The sequence below is a fragment of the Anneissia japonica genome, unplaced genomic scaffold (assembly GCF_011630105.1).
Source record: "Anneissia japonica isolate Jap-2015-1 unplaced genomic scaffold, ASM1163010v1 scaffold288251_len47204_cov154, whole genome shotgun sequence".
Lineage (NCBI taxonomy): Eukaryota > Metazoa > Echinodermata > Crinoidea > Comatulida > Comatulidae > Anneissia > Anneissia japonica.
The window spans coordinates 13,346-27,709 of NW_022719870.1; the positions used below are offsets into that span (position 1 = coordinate 13,346).

A 14,364-nucleotide genomic window follows, 5' to 3' on the forward strand; every position below is an offset into this window, starting at 1 on the left:
TCCTGCTTGGGGCAGGGGGGCCCCCTAGGGCCCCCCCCCCCGGTGCGGTCCAGGTGGCAAAGCCCTCGGAAACTCTGACGTCTATCGCCTTTTATAAGTCGTATGTAATTTATTTTAAGGAATGCAATTTAATTTTATTTCCACACATTTTCAAAATACAGTGGCGGATGCAGTGGCGTAGCCAAATTGGTGAGGGGGCACAGGGGGCAAGGCCCCAGATTTCGGCCGGGCCCCCAGATTTCGGTATATACCAGTGGTTCTCAACTATATCGCAGTAGGGGCCAAAATTGTTCATGGAATACATTTGAATGCCCAGGAAAAGAGTAGCGCAATCTGAGCGCCGCTGACGCGAGCCGATGGAGGGTTTGGGAGGTGGTGGCCCCCTTCACGAATTAGAAATTGTTTGAAAATAGTAAGCCACTAGACGCTCATACAGGATATCTTGGCCTAAGAAAGTTACCCTTGTGTTTGGTAATGCAAAATTCAAAATGTTATAGGCCTATATCTCGGTAATATTTCTTTGCTGTTTGCTGCGATAGTTTTCGATAGTTTTTCTAATTTGATTGATTAAATCGCTACAATTTGTGGGCAATACATAGACCCCCTAGTCGGCAAAACAGAATAAAATCTAGGTGCAAGCCTAACGGAATATTTTTGGCTTGTTCTCGAGGACCGGAGATGACCGCTGGCCGCCAGTTGAGAACCCTTCTTTGCATGTACAGTACTTTGAAAATCCAATGATGTCCGGTGGTTCATGAGACTCATTTCGCAGAAAAAAAAAAATTCTGTATATTTACTCAAATTTTCATTTTGTGTACCTTAATCCAGCATTGTCAAAATTACAGTTTAATGTTATATAAGAACATGAATATTTAAAAGTTGTAAATTTTCATTTGCTATAACTTTTCGTTTTGTTGGTCAATTTTCACGAATCAAATTGTAGTTTTTAGAATGCAAAAATTATTAAGGTTAGAAATAGTCTCTTTTTACGGTACATTTAAAATTGATCAAGAGAGGTTTTTATCCTTTTCTCCTCTTTATGAATTTCACTTTTGTGCAAGTAGTATTGCGACTACACTATTGTGAGTGGAAATACTGCCGTCTAACTTACGATCAAATAGGACTAAAGAGATTGGATACACACAAAACATCAGTTAGCATTTTTATTTCACAAACATAAAAGGTGATTGACTTAACTAAAGTTGAAATAGACAGACCTATCCATGTCAAAGCTGTATAAAATAATTGTTTGATAACCGTTTCACCCATAAAATCGATGGAGTGGTTACGAAATGTACAAATAATTGCGTTTTTACTTAATATTGGTCTGGAAATTACGCACCTCACTTGGAACAGAGCACAAGTGGAGACAAAATTCATAACAGGCATTCGTAATTGTTGTTCTTTCCACTCGCTTTGAAAAGTGGGGTTTTAGTTATAGAAGACTGGTGAAAAGTGGGGGGGGGGACAATTGATATGATGTTCCCCCTACTTTGAAAAAAAAAATTTAGTCTAGGAGAGCCATTTCCGGCCATCTAGAGGTGTCATATAATCATAAATGTTCTTACCTGTGGGGCTGAGATACTGTAGTATAGACCCACCTGTGAAAGTCCCTCTTCGTGCCGCCCATTCTATTTTAAATTCTTTTATCCCCACTGTATTTGTAGGTATAGGCCTATAGATTTACGGTATATTCAAAGATCATCAAAAGTCCTTTATAAGAAGGGATTGTTCAGAAATATCGTTTATTTATATCCTCCTTTTGAATAGGCACTATAGGCCTATATCATACTGTTTGTTAGGCTAGTTGTAGAGATAAGTAGTTCAGAAACGGACCCAGGATTTGAAAGAGGGTAGTTCAAAATATTTCTAAAAAAAAAAAAAAAAAAAAAAGAAAGGAGTGTCCTCCCCCGGGAAAATCTCGATTCCTAGATGGCCGGAAATAAGCTTTCTCGACTTCTGAGATTTTTAATTACCTTTTTTATGTTCTTCAAAATTCTAGGTTTCTCTCTCTTGAAAAATGTCAGGTAACTTTATCTCTTTCTATAGAGTTGGATACGTAGTCTTCCATGGATCGATGAACCATAGGCATGAAGAACGCACTTACATACAGTTTTCCGTTGTCGAACCAAAGTGTTTTTAATTATTTTATTAATGTTGAAGGCTAGTTGTGCTAAGCCTAGTTTGTCCGATCTGGCAACCTATGCCTAGAGGTAGGTTAGCATGCCTTTTGTAAGGCAGGACCCAGTAGTATTTGGTTAAGGTGTATTAGGGTGTTCGTCCGAACCCCCTGGATCCGCCACTAAAGTTACACCTTTCAACATCAAAACGATAAATGTTGTTCTTAATTCCTTTATTCTTTTGTAGAGTTCAATGTTTAAGCATATGTTTTTAAGTTACACCATTCATACAGACCGAGTAAGGCTCTTTCTACCAACTGCTTTATCATCAGTATAATTATAGAATATGTGTATACCTACTTTAAAGACTGAAGACAGTGTATTAGAAAAGTTCCGCAACCAAAACGATAACGAATACAAATACAGTACGTCATTTTCATTATCAACATTCGTGCATAAAACATTTTTGACAAATACATACAGTATAGGCCTATCAGTTTAGTTGTTGAATCGTGTAAAAGAGATGGATGGCCTACATGTGACAGACATCCTAATGCAGGGTTAACTAAACATTTGATTATGTAACCATATTATCGTTTTCTTAAGCTTGCAAAACCACCCTATTAATAAAAATCAAGACGATTGTATTAACTCTGAAAACAGAAATGTTTCAAAAAGCATTTCTCGTCATCAGTGTGACAAAGTGTTTACATTTACCATTCATACAGACCGAGTAAGGCTCTTTTTACCTACTGCTTTATCATCAGTATAATTATAGAATATGTGTATGCCTACTTTAGTGTTTCATGGAAATCAAATGTATTATTTTTATATTTTTACCAGACTGAATAAAATAAATTATTTACATTTCACTGGATCCATAATTATAATTGTTATATAGTTTATTAATTTCGTATTTTATACAATTTTTGTTTGATCCAATAAACTTGAATAGGCCTAAGTTCGCTTTAAGTTACCTTTTATAGCTGAGAAACGCAAAACAACGTTAGCGAAATATGTAAACAGCTGCTTTGCACAGTACTGTATACCTTTCATCAGCAAACACCTAAACATGCAAGCTTTAGAAAATTCGATATAATGTTGTCGTCATGACAGTGGTCGTCAACATGCCGTTGAATCTTGAAACATTAATTAAATACGGAAATGTTGCCTATTACACATATGAATGCTTTCTATGTATAAAATATAACAACTGTAAACACTTTGTCACACTGATGACGAGAAATGCTTCTTGAAACATTTAATACAATCGTCTTGATTTTTATTAATAGGGAGGTTTTGCAAGCTTAAGAAAACATAATATGGTTACATAATCAAATATTTAGTTAACCCTGCAGCAGCATGTCTGTCACATGTAGGTCATCCATCTCTTTTACACGATTCAACAACTATATTAAACTGATAGGCCTACACTGTATGTATTTGTCAAAAATGTTTTAGGCACGAATGTTGATAATGAAAATGACGACTTTTCTAATACACCGTCTTCAGTCTTTATAGAAGTTCTGATAGTATTGTTTATGATTTGGCTGGTAAATATTGTATTCTTGTAACAATGGGCGTATTCGACTGGTTCATTTCGTTGACTACGAATTTTCGTTGAGTACTATTTTTATTCGACTGGTTCTGAAAATAGACTTCATTGACAACGAAAATTAACGTAACCAGAGTGCGTTAAGTTATCCACGTGACCAAAACAAACATGGCCGATTGGTCAGTTTAGAAACAACATTTGCGTTAATATAATTTAGATTAAATTTCAGAAAATAAAAATTATAGAAAATAAAAATTATAATATAATATTAAAAAATAATAGTAGCCTAACAGGATTCAAAAACTGGATGTAAACATTTCTTTTACAAAAAATCTATGCTGCCACAAGCCGAAGCAATTATGCAGCGTGTACCGCGGTAACTATGCAGCCATTTTGTTTTGTCAAGTATTTACAAGTTTTCTATTCGACTGGTCGTCTTCGTTAAGTAGTAATTTACCACTGCTCAGGTGGCCGTGGTTTAAAAAAGAACGACCAGTCGAATACGGCCATTATAGACAAATGAATGAGTAAGCAGAATGCCCATTTAATATCCATAGTAAAATCCACATTTTATTATGAATTTAAAATTATACAAGTTTTAAACAAATAAGAGATAAAGAAATTATCATATGGAACTAAAAGAAGATGATGGTCTTATTCTTGTGCTGTTGGATTTGGGTTTGCTATTAAGAATATTACAGAATGGCATGCTCGCCTATGGTTCTGAAGGTGGAACAAGTCTTCACAGTTCTATAAACTGTAGGCTCTGTTTACACGCAATTTGGCTCGTGTGCACTTTCGAGATGAGTAGGGAGTTACCCCGGTGTACTGGTCCATACAGCCCCTGTTGTGGAAAGATGGGAGAAGCTGGTACCGGTTACTGTGTCTTTATTGCTGAGCTATCGGGTAGCTTAGACACAAAGAGAACATTAGGGAAGAAGCAATAGTTACTGTAAGAGCTAGTCCACACCTCGAGTGCTTTGAGACCTTTCGGTATGAAGTGTTATATAAATCGAACTGCATTATCCTACATTATTTCACAAAAGAATGTCTAAGCTGAATCCATTATATCCATAGTAAAATCTACTTTTTATTATGAATTTAAAATTATACAAGTTAAAAGAAAAAAAAAAAGATTAAGAAATTATCATATGGAACTAAAAGAAGATAAAGGTCTTGTTCTTTTGCTGTAGGTTTAAGTTTGCTATTGAGAATAAATAAAACATTTTTCATAATGTTTAAAATAAGGAACCAAACATGGTAATCATTAATAGTGCATTTGCCACTGTATAGAGAAATAAGAACAATTTAAACACTGAGGCCAGTGGTGCCCAGGAGGAACAGTGGAGCCCAGATGTGTGTGGAGGTAGGAACTAAGCTCTTAGCTGACAAGCTAATGGCTGTCTTTGCTTGTCCATCGGGGATCCTCCCCAGCTGGCACCACCACTGGTGTAATGTCCATAAAACAACGACAACATAATGTACACTCTCATAAATAGCTAGAGCTTTGTGATCTGACATAAGATTTATCATGAGCCTTAGAGGGAGCTTTAATCATGAGCAGCAATACTGACATTTACAGGGATTAGAACCAAAGACCTTAAGATTTTAGAATGAGCCACCAAGCTACAGCTCCAGTAATACTACTGTGTACCATACATATACAGTTAATCCCATTCTAATCAGGTAAAATGGCATAACTGCTGCTGTGCTGTGCTATTGGTTAGCTACTATCATCATAAACAAACTCATTAAACTCAAAATATTCCCCAACCATCTTCAAATGCAGAACAAATCTTTGCACATGTGAGGGCGCCAGATAATGGGTAATTACTGATTGAGACATCTTCTTCGGTAAAGTCTGGTTCAACCTAAAAGGAAATATAATAAAAACAAATCGATAGAATCTTTATAGCTCTGTCTAGACTAGCAAAATTTTCAAAAAAAATGTTGTATGCCCATATATAGTAATGATGTGCCTATATATGGTCATGATGTGATATCATCATGACCATATATAGGCATGTCACATATTTTTGTCAAAAACAATTTGATAGTCTGGACAGGGCTTAATAGTGCTGTAGACACTGTTGTTACTGCTATTAACAAACTTCTCTGTGTAATTTTAGCTAGTAGCTAGAAGTCATGTTGCCAAACTATAAATTATTGTGCGTACAACTTATTCTTCTAGCATTATTCAGAATTATATCATACATGAATGTACAGTAAGGAAGTTTTCAACTCTGTCTGTCTGTCTGTCCGTCCGTCCGTCCGTTAGCAAGATTACACAAAAACTAATGAATGAATCATCATAAAATTTAGTGGAATGGTATATAATAATAATTAAAAAAAAAGACAACTTTCAATTTTCAGAAAAGGTTAAAAGACAAGGTCACCAAAATTTGATTATTTTCTCTTGGGCATAAAAGAAAATTTATTCATTGAGGGCATGCTGTTGTTTTTCCCATCATTCACTTCCTGCATATTGTTGGTACTGTATTCAAGTACTTTATAAAGTGACTGCTCTAATTATACATAATAATACTCCATAAAATAAAGATTACAAAATACATCATATATATATAATATGATATATATAAACAAATAAATAAATAATAAATTGAAGCAAGAGATTATACTTTACCTTTCCATGAGCCATTGCACCGATTACTAACACCACAGGACCATCCTCAGGAACTAATTCTTTTGGCTTTACTAATTTCTTTGCACTATAGGAGAGACTGATCTTCTTGCAGCCAACAGGTAAGTGATTGGAAACTGGGTTCTTAATTACTCTCAGAAGCTTCTGTGGCCCATCAGATGCACTAATGCTTAATTTGTGTAGTAATTGTACTGAAATCAAGAAAGTTTATACAAAGATGAATAGTATGCCGATTATTAGAGTATATCAGACAAGAAATTTTCTCACATCCAAATATCCAATCTTTAAGCCTCATGAAAAACTTAAGCCAATATTCACAATGGATTAATTTTGACCATGACGGAAGACAATTCTACCTTGGTCAAATCATATCACTAATTGCACTTGGATTTAAACACACAGTAGACTTTAAGGTGTTATGATATTGCACATGCATTGCAAGGTAAGTGAAAGGTCCGGTCGAAGCAAACTTTCTTTTTTATTTCTAAATCAAGAGTTTCCTCTTCTGTTAAGTTTAATCAATATTATATATCATTATTTACATTATGTGACACGTTGTTTCTGGGTTTATCCCATTTTCCTATTAATTTATCTAAATTTAGTATTTCTTCCGACAGATCCAATGTGTCTTTACTAAAGTACAGTTGAGGGCACATCTTCAGAACACTGATCGTTCCCGTGTGCATGAATTAGTTCTATTGGTAGTTACTCATTGGAACATGTTTAGAAAGATAAAAGTCTCTTTGTGTCTACTGGAGTCAACCTAACTCTGTTATACCATGGACTGATAATGATGATGTAATTTAGAATGACACTAACCAAAAAGACCGCAGAACCTATCAAATGTCCGTGGTATCCTAGTCTGCGGACTTATTTGAATGAGCACATTCCTATCTGTGTGCACAAATACCTGTAGTAACCCAGCTCTGTTTAAAGGACTGTCAAATAACATCAACAAGCACTGTAAAAGAAGGGAAAAATTGAACAATTAGAATTCAATGTCATAAACATATCTCTATATTCTTGCTGATGGTTGAAACAAACAGTATTTCATGATTGATTATTTGTTTTACATACACAATTTAATTTGTTTTGATATCTGACAGTCTGAACTTTTTACTATCCATTACTCAATTCTTTAGTTATTTATTTAAAATTAAGATAGTCTCACACGTTGCCTACGACAAGATGTGCTATGACACTCTCAGTCTAAAATCGTCTGGCCCACAGACGTTGGGGGCAAGGTGTGAGAGATATCATGTATACGACAAAACGCGGATAGTCCGATGGAAGTGTAGGAAATCGTAGAATTTTGAACAGAGAATAGCATCAACACAATACTATCCTAAAACAGATGAAATGGTTTAAACAAAATATATATATGTCGCAGTGAATTGCGGGATACCTGATGAGCAATATCTGGCCGGCAATCTGATGGATTCCTCTTGTATTTCTTCATGAGATGTTTATGATGATCACAATTTAGTAATTCAAACCCTTTAGTTGTCTGAAAATATGATATATAACACAATAAATAACATTTATTAAAAACGAATGAACAGGGAATATCACATAACTTTTGATGTATTCCCGACAAAATTATTTTTACTGTGTGGCACACATACAGGCTAGTGGCATATATTCATCCACTGGATATTTGGCCGGTAGAACGTCTATTAATTTGCACAGCGTTCCCAGATATTTATAGTAAGGGCGCACTCTAACCCTAGCAATAGGCCTGGCTGATTTTTATGCCCAGGCCTATTTACATTTTGTTAATAAAATCATACAATGATTTTGTCTCATCAACTCAATCGTTCATTTTCAAGTAGCCTGAAAGTAGGACTAGCAGTAAGTACTATTACTACCTGAGAAGGTAGGCCTACATCTATATACAGCAAGGCTACTTAGGAGTCTAGGCTCTCGTCTGGACGACCAAGGTAGGCTAGGCTTAGGCCTAAGTTAAGTGTAGCGAGGCCAGAAACGGAGGAGAGAGACTCGAGAGAGCAACCCATCAAACATCATGGCTAGTTATATATATTAGGTTAAGCCAGGCCTTGTTTGTACAGGTACACACCTTAACTGTTTCAAGTGATGCTTTTTCAAGTACGATAATCAAACGTTTGTCTAAATTCTTTTCATGAAGTGTTTTTATGATCTTGGGACGTTTCTTCTCAGGTTCATCGTTGTCATCCACGTGGGCAGCCATGTTTACAAACGTTGTGCCTATAGGCACGGTAACGGTAACCGTGTGAGTTTCTATCGGCACGGCAGCCCCCGCGGGTGTCTTTTTATTTTAAGTTTTTCAAAATTCCCATCTTGAAAACGGACAGGTAAATTTTTCTCATTCGTATTACAGTGAGGTGTCTTTTAATGACTTTTAAGTCCTTCAAATTTTCAAGGTTTTTCCCTATAATTGAAAACGATTCCATGAAATCGATGAACCCCGCAAAGGTGTCCGAGTTACCCCCGAGAAAATCTCGATTTCTAGATGGCGGGAAATGAGCTTACTTTTGGAGTGTCTTATGGCTTTTGTAAGTTCTTCGAAATTCAAGGTTTTCCCCATTGAAAACGGTCAGGTAAATTTTTCTCATTCTTATTTCATAGGCCTATTATGCGGGTATACTTTGCATATTACAAACCTTTTTCCAGAATCAATGAACCCCATAAATTAAAGGGGTTGGGGTCCTCCCCAGAGAAAAGGTTGATTCCAGATGGCGGGAAAGAGCTTTCCCGACTTCTAATTTTGTATTCAATGTCTTTATTCTTTATTCAGATGAAAATATAAATTAAAAATTAAAAACTGAGACAGCCAAAAGACTGTATATGAATGTATTACAATAATTGCTTACAAATTTAAAAACAGAACAGCAAAATTCAACAAATTTACAACACAAACATCATAAAAAAGAAACAATGGATGAAAAGCACAGCACCAGACATAAAACCAAAAAATGGAAGAAATAAAGAATGCATATAAAAACACATTAATTAAAAAATTGAATTGAATTTTCTTATTGTATCAAGGTTCACCAAACGCTACAATATTAATGAAATAATTCAATCATTCATTTTTTTCATTATTCTTTATTCATATCAAAATTGCAGCCAAGGCTGAATTACATGATATATACAAAATAAAATATCTTTACGGAATTCACGATATATTAAATACAAATTAAATTTATTCAATTTAGTCACAATCAAATATTTTATTGTCAATTTTTAAAATGTAAACGAATGATCCACACATTCACAATTTACGTATATTATATAATTTATTCCAAAAGTAGAAGTACTGTATTCTTACTCACAATGCATTTATCGCTCGATTGGCGCGCCATATACTAAGATCTCAGTAAGACCGCCTAGGCCATCCACATTTCACACATTGACGTGACTTGCGATTTTAAATAAGACATGTTGCATTATTGATATTAATTTAGCTTAAATTATTACTTTATATTATATTTATGATAATTAATTTAATAGTATTAGATTAAATCTAATTTAACTCACAGTACACAAGTATTATTCAATTATTTTTAGTAGCATAGGTGGTAATTTGAAACTTGGATACGAGACGCTTGATGATAGAGGGATCGGAGGAAATTTATGTTTTGTGCTTAATTATCCTTGTTATATATAGTTCATTTGTCCTAAACTCCTAGTTAGGCCTGCAGTGCTATTAATAATTCCCTAAATAAAAAGAAAGAAGTAAGTGCGGGTTAGGCCTAGGCCTACCACCTACTAATACTAGGCTGGGCCTGGCCCAGTAGGCTACGACGGGCCTACTCTACTACACTAGGGCCCTAGGGGTAGGACGTTACCGCTACCCAACAGACCTGGCCTAGCCACCCTATACTGGGCCTAGCCTGTTGTGTGTGTGTGTGGGGGGGGGGGGGACCTAGGTGTGTAGTCATTGATTCATAGTGTATTGATCACAAGACAGAAAAACATGTTCCCCATCCAAAGATAGCTGGGCCTGGCCCAGCTATCTTTGGCCCTCACTATGTTTTTATTTGCGCAGGATATATATCAAAAAATAACTTAAGTTTGCGCAGAGAATTGATAAAGAGATAGGTGTGCAGAATCTTAGTACAGTATTTGTATGTTTAAGACAGTCGTAGGCAAAGGCATGCATTTCTGAATGTTTTGGTACCTGGTTCAATAGACCTTTCCGGAGTGTCAATCAAACTTCACAACTGACTAATCAGAACAACGCTAGGAATACGCGCGCGTCTTACAAACACACGTGTTGTCCCACAAACGCACGTGTTCGCGTATGTTTTAACACTGCTGTCTTGTGGGGCCTTAGCAACAAAATCTAAGGGGCGGAGCTTAGCGGAAAGGTCCATTCTGTCCATTGACTCCTTGTTTTCACCAAGAGAGGACTGAAATTTAAGTATAGAAAAAAGAAAACATGGTCTTTTGGAATAGACATTGGTCATGTGTGCAATATGGTTCATGTGTGCGTTTAAAGAATGCTTGATAGTCCCTACACTCTTCTGAAAATAATAGGGGATTTCCTCCTGGTGAACTGCCTAATCGCCAACAGAAATACCCAAGGAAAAAAGTTTTTACACTTTTGTGGGTTATCCTTGATGTTCTTACTGCATAAATCCAATCGAATCTAGATGATTTACTCACATTATTTAAATTCCTTCTAACTGCATTGTAATTCTGTCTTATAGAAACTTCTTGGATGAAAATGGTTTTACATGATGTTTTTGACGTAATAATTGAATGATATTGGATGCCCACGAGTAATGGACAACAAGGCAAGACAAGACTCGGCCCCTACACGCCCCCCTGGCCCAACAAGAAGACCGTCATTGTTTACTAGTGATGGCAAAAATACATCAAATAGGAAAAAAAAAACACAGGGATTGGTAAGCATGAAACAATGTTAAATAGCATGCTAAGGCTTTTGTCCAGTAGTGACAGTCATAACATGACTGAAAATGATGATGAGGAGGATGATGAAAATGCTTCCCCAAACTGCAATTGAGTTAAAATGTCAACAAAATTTTGAATAGATTGATTTGATTTATTTAATTTGGAAAAAAAACAACAGTATACAAAGACAAATAATGAACATAAAAATATACAAATGCCAAGGATTTTTCAAAAGCGAACTGAATCACTGTTGAAGAACTTCTTTAAATATAAAAATAGGCCTAAATATATATATAAATATAAATAATTTAAAAGCAATAAATTAACAAAAATAATCAAAGGATATTGGTAACCAAACATTTATTCATTTGGCAGACATGCTTTAAGCTTTGTTCAAACTACCAAATTTTATGTGACAAGTAAATGTGGTCATATGTGGGTTTAATGTGACATGCCCATATATGGGGACATCATGCCCATATATGGAGACATTATGCCCATATATGGGTACATCACACAAATTGTCTCATAAAATGTGATAGGGTGGACTGAGCTTTACTGAGTTATTTTACTGGAAAGATTACTAATATTTTTCCACTGTGGAGTAAATATAGGTTTACAGAATGCAGTGGCGGATCCAGGAATTTGAAATAGAGGGAGCCCAGGGAGGGTCTATACTACCTCAGGCCTACCATGGATTGGGCTGAGGTAAGCGAAATTATGATTATGGAACCTCTCTAGATGGCCGGAAATGGCACTCTTAGACTCAAAATTTGAGTAGAATTTTATTTTTTTCTCAATTTTGAAAGATTTATGGGTGGCCCGGGCCAGCTGCCACCTCCCCCCTTGAATCTGTCACTGGAAAAACACCTTCAATTAGGTCTATGTCTGTCGTCAGCCCAAAAAATACTAAGGGGCATTTTCCATATTTTGTCTACTAAAATACTAAAATCTATCAAAATATGGTACTCAATTTATTGTATAAGTTATGAATAAACTCATTTGGCACCATACATAAGAAGATGGCATGCTCTTTGTGGAAGTCACAGTTGAGTAACTCGGCACCACCTGACCCAGAGAGCGAGAGAGGGGGTGGGGGAGAGAGAGGGGTAGGAGGAGAGAGTGCAATCCAATCCTTAATGAAGTATACATTTTATTTTAACTTAGGCACGTTACAAGCCATTGTCTTCTCTCGTGAATTCGGGATCAATTAGAACAAGGCCTTCAACTGTAGCTAGTAGTGGTAGAAGGGAACTACCCCCAGAAAATAATGAACCAACCCTCGGTACTATCGATGAAAATGAAGCAGACATTATGTCATTGATGACAGAGGTAACTTTTTGATCAAAATTCTCAATATCAGTAATTTTGCATATGATGATAAATCATGATATATATATATATATCTGCCAGGCAAAATATCAAGTTTAATGTGTCATTGAAGATGATTATTATAATACAGTAATGATTTGATGACCCAATGGCATTTTTTTGTGTAGAGATATAATAATACAAATGATATTTGCCCTACCTTACATGTTATCGTACTGAATGCTCAGTACTTTCCCAAATGCCTGCAAAAAAATCTCGCAAGCGATTTGGATGGGAATTGAACCCACGACCTTCCGATATTTAGCCTGATGTATTTACCACTAGACCACCGAGTTTGCGCTTGGTGGCGTCTGATGAATCTGATTTCCAACATCAAACATCATTTTGTATCATTAATTTATATCATTATTCAACACCCCCTAGCTTGCTGGTAATCTGCAAGTACCAAGATATAAATTTGAGGCCCCTCAAGACCCTGAAGCAGCTCGCATAATGCGAATTATCACCGAGTACTTAGAGGAAACACAAGTTGAAATCAAAATGTTAGGCATATGTCAGAGTTTGCTTGCAAAGCCTCACCTTCCATACAACCCTTATCCTGAGATGATATTAACTCTACGTTGTTTTGCGGAAAGGTAAGCTAAGATCAACTTTCATTGTTCAGATTTGGCCAACCAAAATTTTTGAATTTTCCAAGTACAATGCCAATTGGAAATTGGGGTCAGTTGGTTGCCATTTATTTTTCACTATCACTCGCCTATGTTTTGGTGGTGAAATGGTATTTACTGGGTTAAAATCCATTGTTAAGATAAATATAAATAAATTAAAAATTGAAAAGAGAGCATTATTCCAACCTGTAATTGACTAGTTACTTGTTGTTGGTTGTGAAGGAAACTTTGTTTTAAAATCTAAATAAAGAAATTACTGTCTACAGTGTGCAGCAGCTTCTTTGCCGCGTAGTTGCATTAATTTACTGTGGATCACTATAAGAAATATAATAGATTCTCTTGTTTTCTTGTATACTTTCTGTCACTTTGAACTTATCCGGTTTCATTGAAAGTTCGTAAACACAACCTAAGATATTAATCCCATATCATACTTTTTTCTTGCAGGTTTCACATGTTAAGAAAAGATATTAAGTCATTGAAAGCACTGTTTGAGAACACAGTTATCCCAACAAGTATTCCATCTGTTTTTGGTGTTGAAAGCTGCGAAAATGTGTGGGGCCTAAAGGACATGGTACGCGTCATCAACCCAATGGCATTGAAGGCATATGATTGGATAATTTCTAATCACATGCCACAAAAGATCCATTTTGCAAATGATCAACATGATTTCAATGTAAGTTTATTCGATCTTATCAAGTTAGTGAAATATATCCGTATGTCTTCAAATTTCCGTAGTAAATGAAAAATTTCTGTAGCACCAAATAATTTGCCTTGACTGCAAGATGGGTTGCTCAAATGTGCAGGTACATTATAGTAACAGCTATGGAATTTCAAGCAAATTGGACAGAATGAAGATTTATGGGTCACTTTTCCTGGGTTTTAAATAATTTATCTGTAATCTGACTTGTCTGAGTGGTCTAGGGTCCTTAGGGACAATGTAGCTATTAATGTCGTGATGAAAAAAATCATTGTCCTGGATGTCAGACAATGTGTCACCAACGGGGAGGGGGAGGTGGCAATGTACCCCCAACACGAGTGAAATGGTTATGATCGGGCGTCACTCAAAATGTTTAGAAAGTGGTCCCGAAAAATATGACAATTTAGGGGTTTCAAAGGCTTATTTAATTG

At 35.8% G+C, this 14,364-nt stretch overlaps 1 protein-coding gene across 1 annotated transcript; it reads right to left on the reverse strand.

Annotated features, from left to right (window-relative positions):
• Positions 1-4,218: 4,218 nt before the first annotated feature.
• Positions 4,219-8,583, reverse strand: LOC117111088 (ribosomal RNA small subunit methyltransferase NEP1-like). Its single transcript, XM_033253971.1, has 5 exons — positions 8,415-8,583; positions 7,743-7,844; positions 7,157-7,298; positions 6,320-6,528; positions 4,219-5,546 (listed from the first exon to the last, which is right to left on the reverse strand). The coding sequence occupies exons 1-5, from the start codon at positions 8,544-8,546 to the stop codon at positions 5,433-5,435; spliced, it is 699 nt and encodes a 232-aa protein (XP_033109862.1). The 5' UTR covers positions 8,547-8,583; the 3' UTR covers positions 4,219-5,432.
• Positions 8,584-14,364: the final 5,781 nt, after the last annotated feature.

Excerpts from the sequence above, each read along its gene's own strand:
- LOC117111088 (XM_033253971.1), bottom strand. The coding sequence starts at position 8,546 with ATGGCTGCCCACGTGGATGACAACGATGAACCTGAGAAGAAACGTCCC. Across the intron at positions 6,529-7,156 it reads TAGGTTCTGCGGTCTTTTTG|TACAATTACTACACAAATTA; the intron begins GTTAGTGTCATT and ends TCTTGATTTCAG. Across the intron at positions 5,547-6,319 it reads GTGCAATGGCTCATGGAAAG|GTTGAACCAGACTTTACCGA; the intron begins GTAAAGTATAAT and ends ATTTCCTTTTAG.